The sequence below is a fragment of the Rattus rattus genome, chromosome 17 (genome assembly GCF_011064425.1).
Source record: "Rattus rattus isolate New Zealand chromosome 17, Rrattus_CSIRO_v1, whole genome shotgun sequence".
Classification (NCBI taxonomy): domain Eukaryota; kingdom Metazoa; phylum Chordata; class Mammalia; order Rodentia; family Muridae; genus Rattus; species Rattus rattus.
In genome coordinates this window covers 15093432-15116388 of record NC_046170.1, presented here as the reverse complement: position 1 = coordinate 15116388, position 22957 = coordinate 15093432, and the positions used below count along the sequence as shown (strand labels likewise).

Here is a 22957-nt window from a genome sequence, read left to right as displayed (position 1 = left end):
ATGGAAAGGGAGTAGTGCTGTTCTTCATGCCTGAATCCCAGAGACAAATTTTATCCCAGTCTTGCAACATGTCCGCAGACTTATCCATAAACACCTGACAGACATCTGTGGAGGAGTCTGAGGTGTATGTAAGCATCTTCTTGGGTCTGTGGTTCTCAGTAAACTTTAAGTTCTTATTTACACCACACATTGCCTTTACCACTTAGAAAACTCTGATAATTCTCTTTATATTTATGAGAACATCTCCCTGGAAGGGAAATGTGAAACATGTTCAAATCTGCTGTGAAAAAGTGACTTCTGGGCACAACAGCCCTCATCCTCTTAATCATAGAGGCTAAAAATATCTGTAAGAGTCTTCAGGACCCAATAAGAGAACATTCAAGGGATTGCAGAGGGTCACTAGACCATCATTTCCTATTCCAGCCACTCTTAATTCTCTTACAGTCTCTGTGCAATTCTTCCAGAGTTGTATTGGGTTCATGGAGGTGCTAGATTATATATAGGGTGGACAGTTAACCAAAGGAGGTATTACATCTATGCAGTGATGGGGAAGTCTTCATTGGGAAAGGTATGTGGAGACACATCTGTCTTCTAAGTAATCTTGCTAGTAACTCCTCATTTATGCTAATAAGTCAAATACATTCACACTCAGTTGTGAATCAAGGTATGCCCAATGGAATCGTCTCTCTCTGTCCCTCTTTTTCTGTCTCTCTCTGTCTGTCTCTCTGTCTTTCTGTGTCTTTGTGTCTCTCTCTTTCTGTGTCTCTCTCTTTCAATCTCTCTGTCTTTGTGTCTCTGTCTCTGTTTCTGTTTCTATGTTCTTTCATGCTCTATCTGGGGTGAATAGATGCTTGCTTATGTCTCCCATAGAAATTTTAACACAACACCCCGCATTTCCTTCATGCTCATCTTCCTTTAGTTTTCAGGGTATTTGTTTCTCTATCCATCTCCTGTAGGGACCTTCTTATGGTTCCTCTCTCTTCATCTGTCCCTGTCTGAGACACATAGATTAATTTTGAGCCAAAGACATTGCATTAGTCAGGTTTCTATTGGTACAATAAAGACCATGACCAAAAAAAAAATAATTTGAAAAGCAAAACGTTTATTTGGATTATGTATCCTGAGTGATAGTTCACTAATGGAAGCTAAGGCAAAAACTCATGGTAGGAACCTGGAAGGAAGAACTGAATCAGAGGCCATGGAGGAATGCTGCTTCCTGGTTTGCTCACCATAGGTTGTTCAGGTTGCTTTCCTATACAACACAGGACCCTCAGCCCTAGGGTAGCATCACCCATAGAGGGCTGAGCCCTCCTACATCAATCATTAACCAAGAAAATACCCTACAAACTTGCCTACAGGCAATCTGATGGAGGAATTTCCTCAAGCTTCTCTGTACACACATGAACATACACAAAACAAAGAAACAAGCAAATAAATAAAATAAAAAAAAAAACAACTAAAACTTCCCCAAGACAGACATTGACCCAATTTTGATTTTCAAAACAATGTTTTATTTTACAAGTTGAAGCAATAAGGTTAAATATTTTCCCTTTAATGTATTTGTACAAAATACCATGTGATGTTATAGTCTCAAAGACAAGAAGTGTTATTTCTTTACAAAATCTTCTGTGGAATAATTCCCCTTTAGCTTCAGATTCTCAAACATGGCTGACCCTCCTGATCAGAGCTCAACATGTTTCCAGTGGGATGGTTCCTCTGCTGCCTCCTTGGCCCTGAGCTCAGACCAAAAAGCCACTTCTTTGTCCTTCAGCCTCTGGGCTGCCTGAGTTGAGGCACCAATCTTCAGGTACCCTTCCTTCTGGTCATATTCTGGCCAATGGGGCAGCCCTCCCCCATTAGGGTTCCTGTGAACAGAATTAAAAGAAAAAAAAAAAAGAAAAGTAATTCACCACAGCAACTGTGCTGTCCCCATGGTGCTCTGAGAGTTTTCAAGAAAGCCTTGGTGGATCTCTGCCAAGAAGCTACCTTGCACACCTATGCCAATTCTCCACCTCCTAGGGCAGCCTGCTCATGTTTAGAAACTCCTAGGTTATTTAGACCTTAGTTCTCCTCCAAATCCTCACACGTTAAAAGCTGATGCTCAGCTAACACTTCTGTTAAGGCTAATGGAGGCATCGAGAGGTGGTACCTACTTGGGAGAATTGGGTCACTGAGGGTCTGCTCTGCACCATGTTGGTCTCTAGTCCTTTATCTCAGTTCTTCCTGACTACACACATGTGCTCGCACACACACACACACACACACACACACACACACACACACACATCCCAAACAAAGAAAGAAAGCAAAACAAAACAAGACAACTAAGTCAGTTTCCTGACTGAAACCAGGAGCTGGTTCTCACCGAGAGCCACCACAGTCCCCTTTGTCACAGACTCACAGTGAACATTTCAAGAGAAAGTCAGAGTCAAACATCAAGCCTTCATCCTTGAACTTGATGAACCTTGGGTATTTTGTCTCAGCAGTGCAAAGATGTTAACACATAGAATTACGACTAAAAGTATTACTCAAAAGTGGATCTCTCTCAGATTAACCCCCCAATGTGGTGGTTCTGAAGAATTGTGTTTTAAAAACCTGGGTTGTGAAGGAGTTTGGGAATGTTTGTAGTGTGTCGTATAAAATGCAGAATGCAGTGAGTGGGGCTTAAGAGGGATTCTAGTAGGTTTTAGTGGGTAAAGAAGCCAAGTTCGTGATGATTCAGAAGAGAAGGGCATCTGGATTAGAGGTCATTCACACATGATCACAACAGATTTACTTGTATTTGTCCATTCTGATATTGTATGGGTAACTGAGTTTAAGAATGACAGAGTATTCACTGGGGGAGGACATTCAAAGATACTCTAGCATCTAGGTAGGTTTATTTTCTTTTGTTGTTGTTGTTCTTGATTATATTTGCAATGAGATTTATAAGCAAAAACAACAACATGAAGATTAGAAAAACACAATCTTGCCAAACAACAATAAAAAAAATCAAACAAACCCACAAAAACCAACCCCCTCACAACCCCTACCACTGTAGCCAAGAACTATGATTAAGGCTGTGTGGAAGGAGAGCGCTATGTTAAGGAGGCTGCTTCATTAAGAAGCCAGAGTTTCAGGCACCAAATCAAAATGAAAGCTCCTCCCAGGACTTCTCAGGAGTTGGGAAGAACAAAATTCACAGGCTTGAAACTAGCCTAAAAGTCTCCTTTCCCTTTGTTCTTATTCTTCACCCACCTTTGCCCCTGACTTTTTTGTCATTTATATTTGCAACTGTTTCTCTACTTCTATACCACAGCCATCATAGACATATAATGTGAAGGCATAAACTTCTTCCGGAGGTTCTTCTTTGAGAAAGTTACACTGTGGTTACTGCCCCAGGGTTGCCTGGAGAATTAATTCTCTGATAATTTTTCCCTTCAGGTTCAGACCTTCAGAGACTACTGCAGATGATGACCCACAGTATCTGGTGACACCTGATGCTGTAGGTCAACCTTGGCGTTGTCCAGATGGGTGTGGTTTTGCAGGCATGCAGAGTGCAAGTGCAGTGAAGTCATCAAAGCTTCTGCATAGATTGCAAAGGAAAGAGGTGGAGGCCAGCAAGTGTGTGGAAGGTTTGAGGTCCCTGCCAGCAGCATTAAAAAGTATGATGTGTAAATCTGTGAGAGGAAAGCTGATGTGACTCTGTATAGAGAGTCTAATAAGTTAGAAATGCCAGACTTGAACCTTCTACCTAGGGTATGTTCACACCATGAGCACAACCTACCCTAGGGAGGCTTTGGGAGCCAAAGACTTTGGAGTATGGGCTTCCTAAGCCTTTTAGACATGAGGGATTACTATCAGCCATATTGAACTTGATCCTCAGCTGAAAGTTCTCCTGGGACATGGTGGGAACTCTTAAAGTTGGAAGAAGCTGATTCTAAGGGACATAACCCTGGTGAGTGTCTTGGGACCCTCATCTTTTCTTCTGTGTCTACTGTCTGACTGCCAGTGAGCTGGAGAGACAAAGAGATCCATCCACCACATTACCCCACCATGCTCCACACTGACAAACAACTTGAGCAAGTAGGTCAAATAACCAAGAATCGAACCCTCTGAGCCTGTGAGCCATCCCTTCTTTTTTTTTTTAAATATTTATTCATTTATTATATATAAGTACACTGTAGCTGTCTTCAGACACACCAGAAGAGCATCGGATCTCATTACAGATGGTTGTGAGCCACCATGTGGTTGCTGGGAATTGAACTCAGGACCTCTGGAAGAGTGGTCGGGTGCTCTTAACCATTGAGCCATCTCTCTAGCCCCCATCCCTTCTTTTAAGCTAAACTATCTCAAAAGCTCCATCAGAGTTCCCAATCTGATTACTCCAGCCTTCATTGTTGGAGTGCTATGGTCACAGGACAGTCGGACGGCCACTCAAACATTAGAAGACACTCCTCTCCAACAAGTCTGACCATAACCCATCCCCCAGATATGTCCCTTCTCTGGCATAAGACTCACCCATTCCGAGCAAAGTTGGCCCAGTATTTCATCACCATTTTGCTGAGATTGGTCTCCTCTTCTGAGGCGCCATCTGTGGGGAAGAAAGAGTAAGCTTCAGCTACTTACCAAGTGGCCTTCTTGTTTGTTTGTTTGTTTGTTTGTTTTGCAGTCACATAGTAGGAGTGATTCTGATCATTGCCATCATCTTGGGAGCTTGTTAGAAGTTCAGAGTCTTAACTTTTCCACATCTTACTATATTAGAACCTACCTTTTAAGAACATGTTGGCTGATAGTCTAAATTCAAGTTAAGAATAGCTTCCCATAGAATGACTTCCTTTGTCACCCATGCACACATGCCTGACCCAAACCTCACAACTGTGAGTTTCCTCAGTCTTCGTAGGGTTGCTGACTCTTGGGTCTTTTCTTAATCTCTCTCTCCAAAGTTCCTAAGATATCACCAAATGGGGAGAGGTCCAGAGAGACTGATAGCTTGGGAAACATGAGTTAGATTGCTAGTTATACGTAACTACAAGAAGCAATGCATTGAAGACAGCTGTGAAAACCTCCCTTAAGTATCACATTACACATTGGTGCTGGAGAGATGGCTCAGGGGTTAAGAGGACTGGCTGTTCTTCCAGAGGTCATGAGTTCAATTCCCAGCAACCACATGGTGGCTCGTAGCCATCTGTAATTGGATCCAAAGCCCTTTTCTGGTGTCAGTGACAGTGTGTTCATTTACATAAAATAAATAAATAAATCTTTTAAAAATTATCACATTACACAAGATGGCAAATATATGACCCAACTCTATAGACAGACAGACAGATGGGTAAAACATGATAGACCTTGTTCAGAGTTAGAAATGAACTGTTTTCTCACTTATAACCCAGCATGCTCTTAGGGGAGGAAAGTCTATCAGTGGCACCCTTCTCCCAAACTGGAACGTGTGGTTGGCCTATGATCTCTCTTACTGATGTTATAGACCATGATTCTGAGAGTAACAATGGCTGAGGACACATGAACAGAAGCTTCCTTCATGTGTGTGAAGGCTCAGGACTGTCAACCCAGTTACAGAGAGGCTGGAAAGCTAAACTGGGGAGAAAAGGAGAAACCTGTACAAGGTTGTCAAGCCAGGACCGAAATTCAGGCCTCCAAATGCCAAGGCCACAGGCAGCAAAGAGAGACATTACCTTTTAAAAATGGAGATCCAAATACTGAGAAGACTTCATCACCATGGTCTCCGATCACTGTCTTGGGCCTCATGGCTGATACAAAGCTTGGGCGATACTCAAATTCATACATGAAGGTGGGGGCTCCAGCATCTGTGGAGACATGGATTCATTGCAGAGCTCACATGTGCATGGTGCCAAGATCTCAAAACCTTGCACTAAGATCCCTGTTTATGTGCACAGTGTTTCAGGGAAGCCCAGAGACTTGATCAGGGCTGCACATCTAACTGGTCCATTTGGAATAAAGGCAGTTAAAAACACAAATATGTGCATAAATTGAACAAGCATTCTTTCAAGGAATTGCAAAGCTTAGATTTTGTGTTTCATACCTCGCTTCTTCCTTGCTCAGGAAGTATTAAGTCTTAAGATGCAAGGTGGCATCAAAGAAAGAGGCATCAAGGGAAAGAGAACTTGTCTCTTGACTTTCTCCTTCTCTTCTCTGTCTCCCCTCTCACCACCAGAGATCATGTCGTTGGTCCAAGATGCTCCAGTGTTCTCTTGCTCACAGAACAAGAGGACTTGCAGAAGAGAAGAAGATGGAAGGAGACGGAAGGTTTATTTCAAGAGATTGTAGCCAAGCCTGGGCTAGGTTCCCAGCATTAGGTCAGGAGGCATAGCAACCTCCAGTTGATTGTAGCCAGGGTACAAAGCACTCACAATATTAACCACCAAGGAGAGATAAAACCCCAGGAGCAACTGAGAGAAGAGCTTCACATTCAAGGAAGGACCAACCTAATCTACATCCAGTGTCTCAGAGGAAATCTCATGGGCAGGGAGAGCAGGGTGATATCAGCAATGTGCTGGAGGAAAGTAACTCTCAATTTCAAGCACTGTGCTTAGGACAGGGGCCCCTCAGAAGTGAGGAGACATAGTAGCTCTCCTAGTCAGAAGCTGTGGATCTCATTGTCTCTGGACCTGTCCACAGGAATGGCTAAAGCAGGTCTTTTAAACTAAAGTTCCAAGATAGCAATAAATAACGTGAGATATCAAGCCATATTGGTAAAGATAGCCACAGACAGGGCACCCTAGGATTCTAGTGATGATACAAAGTTTTATCCTTCACATTTTGAGGGGCCATCAGAAAATTCCTGCTAGTGATTATAGCTGGATAGTCCATTAACTAATGTACTTACAATAAATGGCCACCCAAATGATGTGTGTGTGTGTGTGTGTGTGAGTGTGTGTGTGTGTGTGTGTGTGTGTGTGTGTGTTTTCAGGGGCAAAAATATAGAGTTCTTACCCAGAATCAATGCTACACTATTACCAACTTAATATAGTCTGATGGAAGAGGTACAAAAAAAGCCTAAGGGTAGACAGGAAGCAAAACCATTAAGTAGAAATACAACACAAATACAGAAAAGATACAAAACATGCCCTTACATAACAGCAGAAAGCCCCAAGGGAAGACACCAAGAAAGGAGGGACACATCCACAAAACAACCAAATAACAACTCCAAGACAGTGTTTGTAAACCCTTGCAATCAAATGTCATCTTCGGAAGTACAAGAGACAGTTGGAAAGCATGTTTAAACAGCACAAGTATAGGCTCCCAAAAAACCCTTATCTCTAAAGAGGTACATAGATTAGAAATAAATGGATGAAAATAGCTATTGCATATAAAGAAAAAATAGAGAGAAATGGTAGCTGCAGTCATATCAGACAGAAAGCCGAGTTCAAACAATGCAAGAATCTGGACCTGGTAGCTCACACTTGTAATCCCAGTACTTAGGTTGAGGCAGGGGGATTGCTGTAGATCTGAGGTCAGTTCTAAAACGTAAGTTTTAGAAAAGTCTAGATTACAGAATGAGACCTTCTGTAAAAGCAATAGCAACAACAACAGCAACAACAACAACAACAACAATGACAACAACAACAAAAAACAAAAAACTAAAAAAATAAAAAACCCCATGAACTGAGATAGATTCAGAGCATCAATGGCTGTCAAACACTCACAACACACCAATGGCAAACAGACACAGCACACGACAATGGTAAATACAGACACAACATCAGAGCCATTAGATAAGCATGACAACTAATGGGTTTCCCAAAGGGAGACGGGGTGCCCAGTAGACTCTAGTCGGCTGGCATATACTTCCCAAGGATGCCTCCTTGTCTGGAAACATTAGGTGCAACTGAAGAGCGCTCCAATCTGTGCCTATTCAGTCTGCTGGCCGAGCTTGTTGCATGAAGGAAGGACGTACCCTAGACAACAAGACAGGGAGAACTGTAGACAGAAGAGAGCAGCAGTGGCAGAGACAGATGAACTGCAAACGTGGGCACGGCTAACCAGCCTGAGAACAGTCAGGGTGGGAGGAAGATTTTCAGAATTAACGAGGGCAAGGGCTGGGATGACATGAAAGGGGGCAGGAGCTAGAGAAGAAGAGCGTGCCACATTGCTGACAAGTCTTCAGTGACAAGTGTCTCAACCCCTAGGTCAGAAACTGTAACACTAGCCAGTATTTAGGGCTAAGGAATTCCAACCTCCTGACTTTACAGAATGTGACTGAATGCCATACATGTACAACTGAATGCCATACATGTACAAGCACCCATAAGAACATTATTCCGACTGTCTAGAGGATTCAGTGTGGGGGAAGAGAGGAGTTGGAGAGAAGAAAGGGATGAAGACAGGAAATGATGTCCTGTCTTTCTACTGGAGACGGACTCTACAAGTTCCGTCTCCCCACTGTTAGGCATTTCAGCTAAGGTCCCTCCTTTTGAGTCCTGTGTCTCTTGTCTCCCAGGTCTCTTGTACATTCTAGAGGGTCCCCTCACCTCAGTTAAATTGAATGATACATTTTTAAAAATCCCATAAACTGACGTGAAACATGAGAGAAGGAGACCTCAAGACCTTTGGGGCTCCAAGACATCAGATGTGTAAATAATGAGCACGTAAGGAGACTTCCATGCACGAAGCACAGAAAATATTTTCAATAAAAACATGGAAGAAAATACCCCCAAATCTAAAGAAAGATGCCATCAGCATACAAGAGTCCCACCAAATAGAAGACAAGGATCTACTGAATAGGGTTAAGTAAAGAACTCTCCATGCCATGTTATAACTGAAGTGGTGAAAAAACTAGAAAAAATGATATTGATGATGTAAGAGAGAATGTTAGGTCATGCATAAAGGAAGGCCATTTGGGTTTAGAGCTGATTACTTAACAGAATCTGTTCAATCCAGGAAAGACAAGAAAGATGGATGTCTGGTTCTGAAAGACCACAGCTGCAAACTCAACCAACTTTCTGGTATAGTTAAAGGAAAACCCAGAACTTTCTCTTACAGGAGCAGGCTAATGGAATTAATGAGCACTAAGGTACCTCGTAAAGGGGTACACTAAGGAATGCTTCAGATGGAAGAGAAGAATGAACACATCAAAGGGACCACGGGAGCAAAATAGAAGTGCAGTCGGCAAACAAGAAGCAAAACACAACCACAGAAACAGAAACGGGAGGCATCAACCTTTGAAAATAACACTAATGCTCTTTATTATCCAAACAAAAGACGTCACTAGCAGATGGTCTAAGAAGACAGAGTCCATCTTTTTGCTGCCTCCAGGAAAACACACCTCCTATCATGTTTTAAGCAACTGAAACCTGGAAAACAAAAGGTCCAGCTATTCTGATATTAGACAAAATAGATTTTGAACCAAAAGGAGTCAGAAGAAACAAAGAATGTCACTTCCTACTGATCAGGTTGAACAGTCTACCAAGAGGACATTTCAATTCTAAACATTGTGCCCAAACAAGCACACCCAATTCCTAAAACAATTTCTGTTAGGTATAAGCTATATGTTAATCTTAGCACAATAGGTAACATTAACTAATACCCTATCCTCACCGATGGGCAAGCCATCTGAAAAAAAGAAAATGAAACAGAGATGCATTAAATCCAAATGAAATCAGAATTAGATGCTTAGAGGCAACTCACTCAAACACTTCAGGAAAAACACTCTCATGAAATTCTTCTAAAGTGGTTCATAGTTTAGGACACAAGTCAAGAATTCACATACATAAGAAAATTGAAAAGCTTTGTGTATTGGAATAAAGTTAGGAATCAGCAAGAAAAAGTATAGAGGATGCTATGACTTATAATGATTAAGCATCATAAAATTCAATGATGAATGGATCGTTGAAGAAGTCAAGGAGGAGGTGAAAATTACCCCTCATACTGAATAGAATGAGACCACGACATACCAAAGCCTATTAGATAAAGTGAAGACGGTTCTAAGGGAAAAGTTCTTTAGCTCCAAATGCCTACAGTAAAAATGAGAAAGGGAAGTCAAGACAGCTCAGCAGGTAATGATGCTCGAAGCACACAATGGGAATTGAGTTCAACCTTCAGAACTCAGGCAAAGGTGGAAGGAGAGAAGCAACTCCTTGTCCTTTGATATAAAGAAGCAATCATGGCACCTGTGAGCTATGGCTCCTGCTGGGTCAATACACATCTGCCTTTCCTGTCAGGAAAAGGAGCCTACAGTGCTCCTTCTCCTTGTTCTCCAGAGCTCTTCAGTTGCAGCGAAGATGAACACACGCTGGGCAGCTCTCCAGATCGAGGTCTGCATTTTCTCTACGTTAGCTTCTTACCTCCCAATGGTGTTCTCTGGGAATATCTGCTAAACTAAACTGCATCTGGGCCTTTTCCTCATAGATCTTTACTAGCAGAAAAGGCAAAACAGCATTGTTGACCATCTGGAATCAACTTTTGAGGCCTGATCTCAATAGCTTTCATATCTACCGATGCCAAAGCGTAGGCGTGTCAGAGACCTAGAAGTTTGACTTGTAGTCATCTCCCATCTGACGCCTGAAACTCACCTCTGTGACTTCGAGACACCATCACTGATGGGACACCAAATATCACATCTGCAACCAAGTCCTGGAACAGGTCTTTCCTTTTGGCAGGGTCATCTGTCCCTCCGAAGTACTTCTCAGCAACCACTGGAATCATTTTCTCAGAGATTTTCTGAAGTGGATCAGAAAGTGACCATCTCACTGGGTGAGAATGGGGCTCCTGCAGTCAGTTAAGGATTCACTGATCCTAAACTACCTCAGTGGTTACCACATCCTCCAGGTGCTGCTCATGGAAGTCTGGAATAAACTCTTTAGCTTTTTAGCTTCACTTTCTCTTGACGTTGGTGTTAATTAATTGCTGTTTGAGTTTAGGTACCTACTCTGTGCACTATGTGTCACTGGCTTTGGTGGAAGAGACCCACATGCATGAAGAGACCTCATATTAAAAAATTGTTCTTCAGTGGACGTTCTTTCCAACTGTCCCTACAGAAGAACATGGATTGCTTTGTTTTTTTAAATCTCACCCCTGGTCCTCTTGAGAAAAGTAGTTTATTGCTATTTTCTCAGGTTCACTGGGGAAAATGCATAATTTATATTCACACAACAAAGTTCAAATTAACCTTTTTTGAAAAATGAGACGAAGAAAGACATGGGTCCTATGATTTGCTAGTTAGTAATTTCTCTTGAAATTTACAAAGCCTAGAATATCTATTAACCTATAGATCACAGCAGACCATATGTCATAAAACCAAAACTAAAAAATAATTGTAAGAAATCTGGTCTCTATCTATCTAATTTGCATCCAAATATCTCCATAAGTAAGACTTGTGCCTCCCATGCCTAAATGTTTGTTTGTGATGGTCTCCATGGTCTTGGTTTGGCTAACTATAAAAATGAGTCTTTTCCTCTAAAACGTATCCTGAACTCAATTGAATATTAACAGAGGAGTCACAAGTATGGGTTCAACACACCTGGATGGTAAAGCAGGTAAATGAAAAGAGTAGGAGCTTAAGCATAGGTTTTCCACCATGGAACTGGTCTGTAATTGGAGAACATCACCGACCTTCTTTCCTTCTCAATCAATTCCCACCATTCCCTAGAGTCTTACCAGTGTTGGGTAGGACTTCCACAAGAGGGAATTGGCTGTTTTCTGGTCCAGTTTGCCTTCGGAGAGTGGATAGCCCATAAGCTGTTAATCAAATGATTAAGCGTTGTGAATCGTGGAGAAGTAAAAAGAGCCAAAGGCCAACCAAGGAAACCAAAGTGGAATGAGGTGGAGTTGGGGGTCTTGACAGACATGGGAGTTTAAAATGTTGAGAAAAAAGTCAACAAAACCAATGCCCATATAAAAATGAATACAAGTAACACAGAGAGGACACATAATAAAGGTATTGATCACATTGAAAGCTACAACGTTCCTCAAGGCAGTGGGGGAACATTCAGGTCAGGGTCATATAGAAGATAAGGGCTCAGAGACAGAAGACATAGGTCATACCCCACCGGTCACAGACTCAACTGCAAGAGGAAGTAAAACCAAACATTATGTCTGTGTCTCTATGTTCCTATGATGCCCTCTGAGGTCTTTCTGTGTTGGGGAACCTTGCTATTAAGGTAGCAGTCCCCTATGTCCCCATGACTGAGTGGCTTTCTGAGGTCAGTGTGAAATGAGGGACTCCCTGCCTCTGTCTGTCTTGTCTGGACAGTGTCCCTGGACACTGGTGGCTGACCTTGGCTGAAAAGAGACCCTATTCAGAGCTCTCTGCAAGGCAGCATAACTCAGCATACATGTCCCACTCTGGCTCCTAGCCTGCTTGATAATTAGGTGCTGTATCCATCAGCCCTTTCAGCTTGCTTGATGTCATGGCCAATTAGCCCTTTCCTCTCATACCCCTAAAAACGCCCTTATATACCCTATCCCTGAAACAATAAAGTAGACTCATCTCAATGCAGTGGTCCCCAGAGGTCATTCCATTGATACTCCTGGCCCTATGAACCCTGCTATCCACCTCTGCCTCCTTTCTCCTGTCAGGCTGTTAGCCAACAGCCTCCAGGGAGAAAGGGAGAGCACACTTCTGCAGAACTCTGGGAATGTGCTGGCCCAGTCTACATTTGCACTCAGAGATCTGCTCTAGTTTCCTTCTAACATGGAAGCCACACTCCAGACTGATACCAGGACCCTAAAATGGCTTCTTGCGAGGGCTCATCATTTCCACTAGAAAGCTTGGTGGTGAACAGCCAGGGCCCTGAGTCGCTTAAGTGGTTCCTTTAGAAAGTTTCCAATTATTAATCCTGTCTCTGGCCCAGATATAAATTAGCACTTCAAAGCTCTTCATCAAGAGCTCTCAAAACACATTTACTTGAAAAGTTTTAAGCCTCTCTGAATGGCAGTCTTCTGGGTGCATAAGCCTGGATCAGAGCAGGGAGGATGATGGTTGCGCCTCTGTGGAGTGTATCTAAGAGGTCTGTGCATTCTCACCGTTGGAATGATCCAGCCAAACTCTTGCTTGTTGATGCCCACTATGTAGGGGACTGTGTTGAAACTCTTCTCAGCCAGGATCTCTTCTGGTGTCTTTGGCAGCACCACTCCATCAATCACAGAGGGTAGGAAGGGATAGCTCTAGGGAAGACAGAAATTTAACCTCTATCTAATATTCTGCCGTCTGTTACATCTGTGCCCTCTCTGGATGTCTGAGAGCTTTGCCAGCACAAAGATCCCTGTGACTATGGCCACAGAACTCAGTATCTTAAGATGGACAAAGTCTAGGATTCTCTAAGGGGTCAGTACTGCCAAGATGATGGTGGTAGGGAAGTCAGGAAGCTGGTTTTCATCCCAAGAAAAATATATACCATAAAAAAGTGTGTCTCAAAGGTCAAACTATATGTTGCATTAACGTATATGTTAATTTGGGTTAATATGTTAGTTTGGGTTAATTGGGTTATTGTAGATAAGTCTACACTTGCTGAAAACACTGAATTAGTAAATGCTGAGCTATATCTCCAAGGGGAATTAAGAGTTCCTGGGAGCCTCTGGCCACACAATTTCCACCGTTGTTCTTAATGAGTTAGTTTGTATTTAATGACACCTTATAGAACACATATCTCTTACAAATTATTAGTTAAACATCAAATTAATTTATAACAAAGGAGTGATTGGGAAAGGATGTTTCTGACCACAGTCTAAGTGAGTATAAATTTCTTTGTTTTCTGTTTCACAATCCTGCTTTTGTCTTTCTTTGTCTTTCATTTTCATTTTTTTTCTCTTTCCTCTCCTTTCCAATCTTTATCACATGATCCCTCTTCAGAATAACACCCCTCCCTCTGCTTCCTGACAGCTTTCACAGACACAAAGTCTCTGCGTTCTCTTTTGGATGCACTGTGATTTTGCCTCATCAACACTGAATTCAAGGCCCAAAGCATCACAGCTGACGAAAGCTCACTCCTTCATGTGTTTCTTCTGCCATGTGCCTCACAACCACCCATGTTGGGGGCATGGAAGCTCTTCATCATTATTCTTGAGAACATCTTCAACAGAGAAATTACTTGAAACAGTAAATAGTTGTCAAGATACAGCATTGCGGGCTGGAGAGATGGCTCAGCGGTTAAGAACACTGACTGCTCTTCCTAGAGGTCCTGAGTTCAATTCCCAGCAACCACATGGTGGCTCACAACCATCTGTAATGGGGTCCATGCCTTCTTCTGGTATGTCTAAAGACAGTGACAGTGTACTCACATACATGAAATAAATAAATCTTAAAAAAAAAAAAGATACAGCATTGCATAGACCATACAGAGGTTATTTCTGAACACAAAAAAGAAATCAGGAAGACACATTATTTCCTATTTGACTTCTGACAGGAGCCTGGGCGTGACATGATTTGAGCTTATTGCTACCCAGTGCATATGGTGCAAAAGACTCTGTGTCATAAGTGTTGAATTGGGGTTGCAAGTGACATTTTCGCAAGTGACTTCACAAATACAGAATCGATAATTAATGAAGGCAGACTGGGTATGTTTATCCCTATGTAACATTGCTTTGGGAAGCAATGTTAGGTGTTAGACATAGTGAGCTCTCTTCTCAAGGTGTCTAAACTGAGACTTCATTCACTGTTTGCAAAACAAAACAAACAAAAACAAATACAAGCATCAAGCCATAATCAAACAGGCTGACAAAATAGAACATGTCCCGGGCATAATTGCTACTGCCTTAGAAAAGTTGGGCAGTGCAGAGGATCTCCTTGGAGGGCCACTCATCTGAAGAAAAAGTATACCGGGGCCATAAGGCACTGTTGTTCCACCATCCAAGAAGGATCTGGGGAAGAACACTACCCAAATAAGGGAGAAGGCACACACAGGGGAAGGGGTACACGTTAAGCGAGCAGAGTCAATGTGCTAAGCTCACCCAGGACAGTCAGAAGGCCTGGGTTTTGAGATCTGCCCTGCAGCAGGATTATAGAGAGAGCCTGAGGGCTGCACCCCCTTTCTCTCCAATATATGAGCCATTTCTGGTATTCAGAGATGTGTTCAAGCACTAGTTCCATGAAGGAAATGTGTTTTTTTCCTTTACTCAACATCTGTAATTCAGAAAGCAAAGGTCCTTAGCTCTTTTGAATCTCCAAGCAAAATCAAGTCTTTGTCATCAGAAGGAAAATGACGTGTTCTAATGTGTGTTGACACAGTCAGGTTTGGTAACCTCATGAAGAGTGGACATGAATGATGAACACAGAGGTAGAAAATAGTAAATCTCAGGAGCCAGACAGCCAAGAAACACGTGGAGCAGCAAATGCGTGGAAGACTGATATTAGCAACCACGAGGCACATAGTAATTGCTAATCCTACACATGAGGAACCAAAACTACTCTGTGAGGTCAAGTGCTAGGCTTAGAGGCCAGTGGTGTCCTTCTTCCTCCTCATTATGTCACTGAGCAAGTCATCTCAGAAACTCCTTAAAAAATATCCTGATTCCAATCACATCACGCCACTCAGCTGCAGTGTAAAGTCTTCCTACCTGGTCTGAACCTGTCCTGCCCCTGGATTATACAGTGAATTTCTATACTGTTGTCCAAACGGACTTCATAGCTAGATATGATGTCTTATGAGTCCAATCACAGGAAACTGAAGAGTGGAAGACAGGAGAATCACAACTTAAATGACAGCCTAGACTTCATAGTAGGACCATGTCTCATCAAAATGAATGAAACCAAGATAGCATAGATATCCACCATCACATTTTGAAGCTCACTGAACCTATCTCTTGCTGAGTCAAAATACAAATCTTTCAAATGCTACCTTATTTTCCTCATATCTTAAGCCTGAAGTCCAAGCTTTGCTCTCCCTCTCTTTCCCTGAAACACTGGCTTCCTGCAGCAGGCTTTTGCAGCTGTTTCCTCCTCTGCCTGTACTTTTACCCCCAAATTTCCCAACATCTGGCTTTCTTCCTAATCAAGCCATCTCCCGTTTTCTGGCCATGTCAGACTACTGGATCAACTCTGTTCCTATCTCCCAATTTCTCTTCTGTCTGTCTGACTACCATCAGATACACCACATGTCTTGTTTGATCCACTGTTGTGTTCTTTCAGCTCCTGGAACGGAAGCCCCCACAAGACACAGAGTAGTACCATCTGTGTCACTGCTATCCCCCAGCTGCTAAATCACCTCTTGCCAAATGTCGATGGTTGGCTAACTCTCACTTCACTCTCACAGGCTTTACAGGGGAAAGCTAGATGCAACCATAGGGCTGCACAGCTAAAGTCACTAGGTGGAAACCACTGCTGAGAGGTTGAAGGGAGGAGTTGTTGCACACTGAAGGCGTTTCATGGGTAGGAGAAGGTTGGCTTCTTTGGCTTCCACATGCTCCTTATATCATTCACCACCCCTGCGTCCTGTCAGAACTCTGTGCCTTAGTGAGGGCTGTTCAGATCCTCCCTCAGCATTTGTTCCATTACAGCATCCTTCCACGGGCCATTATGTGTGTAGAGAATGTAAATGAGAAGTGAGAGGTGAGCCCAGAAGACACACCAGGAGCTCTGTGTTCAGGCAACTTCCCCTCTCAAAGGCACACGAGAAATGATTATTATACCACAGTGGAGATTTTGCATTTATAGTCAATGGGAGCTAAAACACTGTTAAGACTCAATGTTTGTAATACAAGTTGGGGCAGCAGGTCTTACCTCTTTTGGGTTTCCAAGTAAGTCCAGTTTAAAAAGATTCTAAGAAGATAAAGACAGATAATGGGTTAAAAGTCTTTCATGTACAAACGGTGATCATTTGAACTGTGCCTCTGTACTAGGGTACCCATCCCCCAGCTCTTCCCTGCTTATGTCATGTGGCAATGATCCCAGGCTAGAAGAGGGTGAGGGGAAAGGCCATAGAATCCAGAGTCAGCATTGATGAGCTCTGGAGAGGATGTCTGCTGGCTGTGTCTATGTTTCTCTACATTCTGTCCCCCTATGCTTTTTTCTGGTAACAATACCCCAATTTTCCTCAAGAGAAGAGTGGAATAATATGAAAGTGATGGCAGGGACTGGGTAATCTCAAGGGGAGATGGGGTGTGGATGGACTAGAAGAACAGAATGCTTCCCTCTTCCTCATTTCTCCATTCATGAGTTTGGATATTTGTATGTGACTTAGAATGACCATGTCCCTGAATGTAGAGAACAAATCAAGAATGGATATATGATGTCCATCCTGAACAAATGGGATCTAAGATTAGAGTGCTACTGTCTCTTACTTCCCTAAGAGTCATGGTTATTTGGATAGAAGACAACAAAGAGTAGTGAGCTGACACAGAGGCAGGAGGATTCTCAGTGATACGTTTATAACATTTGGATGTAGCCGTGTCTTGAATTGTCTATTCAGAATATCTTAGTTACCTGAAGATTCTGTTATAACCTGTTCTTTTTCTTCTGTTCTAGGATCATTGAAATGAGTGCTTTCATATTGCATCAGAAAATCCTGGTACCCACAAGCCTGATGGCACGCATTCCAGCCCACCCCTTTCCTTGCTATGTTTGCTAAGGCTTCTATGGTTACAATGCTGAGGCAGGCAAGCATAGGGAATAGCTTACTTGGGTTATGGATTCACTTCACTTTTAGCTATGCACTTGGCAACCCAGGACTCTTACCTTCAGGAACTTTATGCATACTGTCTTCATCTAACAATGAACCTGAGATTGATTGACAGCCTAGAACTCCCACCTGCACTGAGCTGCAGGTACATATCAATAAAAATAAAAGGATACTTTCTACCCCTAACAGCCATAAAGTCTGCCTTTCAATTTTTGAGGTGGTTTCAATATACTTGGCCCATGGGAAGTGGCACTATTAGGAGATGTGGAGTTACTAGAGGAGGTAAGTTCTTGTTAGAGGAAGTGTGTCACTGTAGAGGCAGGGCTTTGAGGTCTCATATATATGCTTAAGTCTGGTCTGTGTTACCCAGTCCCCTTCTGCTGCCTGTGGATCAAGATGTAGAACTCTTGTCTCCTCCAGCACTAAGTCTGCTTGCATGCTGTTGTGCTTCCCACCATGATGATGATGATGATGAACTGAAACTCTGAAAGGGTAAGCCAGCCTGAATTAAAACCCTTTTTAAATGACAATTGTCCTGTTTATGATGTCTCTTCACAGCAATGGAACCCTAACTAGGACAGAGGTATTTCGGGATATATCTAGGTATAGAATGTAGGAGTTGATCTGACCTGAACTAGTTTTTATTGCAAATGCAATAAGATAAACTGTGCCCACTGAGGAAACATTTAGGAGAAACATTCTGTGTGGTATCTTATGCTCAAGCATACTTGGGCATGTATATAATAAAAATCAAACACATTATGGGATGGAACAGACACTGTTAGAAAAGACTTACTTAATCCAAGTCTGTCAATCAAACTAGGGATGCACCCAATCTAGGTCACCCTAGCAACTGAACTCCTTCTTTTGATCCTCGTGATAGAAAGCCCTAAACATTTCTTGGAACCCTTACATACTCTCACTCATTGTCACTCTTGGCATTGTATTTCATTATGATATGTGTTATCATTTTACCTTTGAATAAAGTTTTCTTCATTGCTACTATGAAATCTGGGAGGACTTGCATTTCAATTTATTGAATAAAAGGCCAATGACTTGGACTCCCTCATACAGATCCTAACCACTAGAAATTACACTGCACTTTAACTATTAGGCATCACCTAGATGGTGAGGTAACTGCGGAGATCCTCTTCACTGTGGGGCATGCCTCCGTCTGTGAGGGGTACACTGTGTGTGTGTGTGTGTGTGTGTGTGTGTGTATGTGTGTGTGTGTACATATGCCTCTTGGCACAATGGAGCAACAAACAGAAGCACTTCCTCCAGATCTCAGACGATCTCACTGTGTGCCGGGATCTTAAGTCCCCTGCCTTTTCCACAGTCACCAACTATTTCTGAATAATCTAGGCCTCTTATATCACACAGAGACACTTGAAATATTTGCTTTCTTCTGCTGTTAGGATACAGATGTCTAAATTCTGTGATTATCTTGGGCTCCTTTTACAAACCTAATGGCCAAAGCAACAAGTCTATATTGACTCAACTCATGGACAAACAGGGAGAATCCATTAAGGGTCGGTGACAGGAGTATCCTGGAGTATCCATTGTCCATATAGATAGGCCAAGAGCTTAGTTGGTTGAGTTTATTTATATCAATGCTCAGCCACACACACCCCCAATGTGGTAGTTCTTAAGACCTTATATGCTCTTTGTATGCTTGTCCTGCTATGTTTTCTTGTGAGGGAAGAGTCCCATGACTGTCCAACAAATCTCAAATATGATTTCTCCAAGAACTAACTGTATTGAATGTGTTCTCTATCTGTACTGTCACTCCTGAATCAGTAAATACATTCCTGAGTCTCTCTATTAGTAGTTTGCTGTAAGACAGAAAAAATATATTAAATTTTTGTCTGCATTACTTCACATGCTTTTGGATGGATGATGGACTGACAGATGAATGGATGGCTGGGTAAAGTTGGCCAATACATGTAAGACAGGTAAGGAATGAGAAAGAAATGTAGATATGAATTGGCTGAATAGTTCATGAATTATGGACACATTGAAAGTAGGTAAAGAAAAAGTGATGGAGAGGAAGATGGAGGAAGAGAAGGACGACCTAGATCCATGTGGCTTTAAATAGTCACAGGTAGCTATGAATATCTCATAAGGGCTGGATAATTATAGTACAATCTGTCTTATCTAGTGGGCCGTTTATATCAACATCAATTGGCACTGAGTGTGTTGTGTGGACATTTTTGTGGGGGTGAGAATTTACTGATACAAATCTGATTGATAAAAAAAAGAAAAAGTGATATGTTACTAACATTTTATGAAAGGATATGTGCGTATGTATATATGTATACACATGATGAGCAGAAGAATGAACTAATATAGTAGTACTATAGTATAAGAATGAATGGGGAGAAAGATAACGCTCTTAATACTCCATTTAGGCAGTGTAGGAAAAGATGGAAAATTGAGCCAGAAAATTACATTATAAGTTAGTTTCCATATTAAATAATATTGTGATGCTTTTCTGAAAAGCATGCTGAATACTCTCAACCCCCAAATCCAGAATGGTGTTTATTTCCAGGTCAGTAAGATACATCTTGAAACAAAAAATGTTCAAAAAGTAAGCTTTATAAATATAGAGGGATATCATGCAGTTTTCATTATGTTATTATTGGAATACTTTTATCAAAAAGATGAAGATTGGACTTAATTACATAGAGTGACTACTGCTAGCATGTAGAATGGATATATTTACCAATTTTAATGAAGTCTCCAGGAGCTCAGCCTCTGTCTTCTGGCGCAGGCAATGAACCATAACAGCTGATGTGGTGGTTTTACACCCAGAAAGAGTAGCAATCAGCTGCCAGAAATAACAGGCAACAGCAGAGGTTAAAAACAATGACTTCAGCCTCCATTGATGTACATAGTGGATTCTATCCCATACTCAATTTTTTTCTCTCCCTCTTTCCATATCCCTCCCTATTTCTATCTGTCTGTCTGTCTCACTGTCTGTCTGTCTATCTATCTATCTATCTATCTATCTATCTATCTATCTATCTATCTATCTACGTATCACTTATCCATCATCTATTATCTGCTTATTTATTTAGAAGATCATTCAGTTTTGGCCAGTCTTGAATGTTTTTCTGTAGACAAGCCTTGTCTAAATCGTATAGCAATCCTCCTGCCTCTGTTTCTCAAATTCTGGAATTATAGGCAAATGTCACTATTCTTGGGTCTTACAAACAAATTGTAAAGACAAGAGAAGTTTGAAGAATGTATTCTCCACCAGTAAGTCTGGGTGATGATCCTACAGAATGTTGTCTCTGCTACTAACTGGGATAGTGAAATGAGTTGAATGAATAACCAATATATCTATTACTGTTAATTATTCCTATTAATACACTTATCTCTAACAACACCAACTATACATACTGTTGTTGGGAGCGATGCCCTTGAAGCCCTCCATTGTTGATGTTATTATTATGGTTAGCGTTAAGTATGACTGGGTTCATGGAAAATCCCCAGCCAGCTGCAGAAGACTAATATAAATCTGGTGGTCAAATGAATAATAATCTGATACATCAAGATACCCAATGTGATGACCTGTAACCTTTCTGAAAAACCAACATCCTGCTGACTAATAGATATGACAAACCTGTGACCTTCCTGACATCCTGTCAACATCAGTCGTTTCCCTGACCACACGAATACTGTGTCCTTGGCCCGTGTACATGTTTCTTACTTCCCCCTCCCTCTGTTACCCATGTTATGGTATAAATTCAGCCTTGGGGAAAAATAAAATTGTCACTTTGATCAGACTCTTGTCTTGGCGTCCTTCTTCGTGTCTCTTGTCCCCCATTCTCTTCCAGGTACCCCCTAGACTCTTCACTTACAAATGGCGCCCAATGTGGGGCTGTTTGGAGGTCTCCTGGAAGAGAATGTCTTCCCCGTGAATAGGCAGGCCTGTTTTCCTTGTTTGTCAGAGCCTTTGCTCCCCCCTCAGAGCCTTTGCTCCCCCGCTTCTGGCAACCAGGGACTGCCTGACCTTGGTTCAGAGGCTTGGTGTGTGTTTCTCCCTGGACGACGCAGATCTCAGTGGTGAGTGATGGGACAAGCATTCTACAGTCACCTTTTGTGACAGGACTCAGGGAGTCACTCAGGACGTGAAGAATAGGGTTAATAAAAAATTTTAAAAAAGTTCTTAGATTTTGTAGGAAATATTTGTCCATAGTTCCCCCAGGAGGGAACAATTGATACAAAAGATAGTGCAGAGTTAGTGATTGTTTAACGGATCAGCTAACCTTGTTTCTGAAGTCTACCCTCTGTAATGAATACAAGTTGTATGCTCTTTGGGTTCAAGGTTGCCTTTCCCTGCATGGATGAGCAACCCCACGTACGTGGATTAAAAACCTTATACCCTCATGCTATTCAGCGGTCGCTTTGTCAGTCTGTGCTATGTGAGTGGTGCTCCTGAGGTAGGGCCACTAAGTGGTCTTACAATATTTTGGTGCATCAGACAGGAACTGCGCTCCCCCCAGACCACAATTGGCGAAGAGATCGGAGGTAAGCTCGAGCAAATCTGTGTTCTGTGTTCTTTGTTCTGTGTTACTTTCTGTTTTGTCTCTGTGTCATGTTGTCTCATCTTTGTTTCATGTTATCTTGTGTTGTCTGTGTCTGCTGTCTGAGGGGTTCGAGTCCCCTGGAGAGGGGTTAGACTCCCCTTGGTGGTTGCTGTGGGTCCTGTGAGGGGCTTACAGCTGTGACAGGCAGACGTGGTAGTTGTCACAGGCCAAAGGCCCTAAAGGATGCTCTAGGAGGAGAAAGGAATCTAGAGGACACTCTGGAATCCCATTTGGAGGTGGGATCAGAAGGTCTGCCTCATCCCAGAAGCAGCTAAGGTTAAGCTGCAGTTTGGGCCAGTTACTGAAGGTACTAGGCATTTGTGGAAATTGGTTATAGGATGCTTTGTCTTGGTCTTGTTTGTCTAGTTTGTTTTCTGTGGCATTGTCAAGTGTCTTTTTGGCTTTTGTTTCGTGTTTGGACTTGGACTGATGACTGTGTTTGAAATCATGGACTGACGACTGTGTTTGAAGTCATAGAACTGTTTGTTTTGTTTGTCAAGGAATTTTACTTGGTCCTCTTGGTGCTTAACTTGGAAATAATTTGCTTGAGAGAAATTGTTTTCTCCCATGGAAGATTTGTCTTTCTCTCTTGAGCCTCCTCCCCAAGGAGAGATGCCTCTCCCTTTGCTCTCTTTGTCCAGTCTAGCTGCTGATAGCAGTTAATCACACGTGTGTATGAAGGACTCCAGGTTAGCGAATGACCATGTCTGAAGTAGGCATAAACAAGAACCTGAAAGCTTTGACTTGGATCCTGAAGGAAGGATCTCCCTGTTGCTTAGACATTCACAGCTT

The 22957-nt window shown here is 42.2% G+C and overlaps 1 protein-coding gene across 2 annotated transcripts in view; it reads right to left on the bottom strand.

Annotated features, from left to right (window-relative positions):
• Positions 1-1488: 1488 nt before the first annotated feature.
• LOC116886682 (carboxylesterase 1D) overlaps positions 1489-22957 on the bottom strand; it is a 61440-nt gene continuing 39971 nt past the window's right edge. Inside the window, exons 9-14 of one of the 2 annotated variants that reach the window (XM_032888177.1) lie at positions 12982-13122; positions 11614-11694; positions 10530-10677; positions 5673-5804; positions 4501-4573; positions 1489-1865 (exon numbers count right to left, since the gene is read on the bottom strand). In XM_032888177.1, the coding sequence (XP_032744068.1) occupies positions 1682-1865; positions 4501-4573; positions 5673-5804; positions 10530-10677; positions 11614-11694; positions 12982-13122 (759 nt within the window). In that variant the 3' untranslated portion in view covers positions 1489-1681. The remainder of the gene's footprint in view (positions 1866-4500; positions 4574-5672; positions 5805-10529; positions 10678-11613; positions 11695-12981; positions 13123-22957) is intronic. The other variant, XM_032888178.1, reaches the window with a different exon arrangement.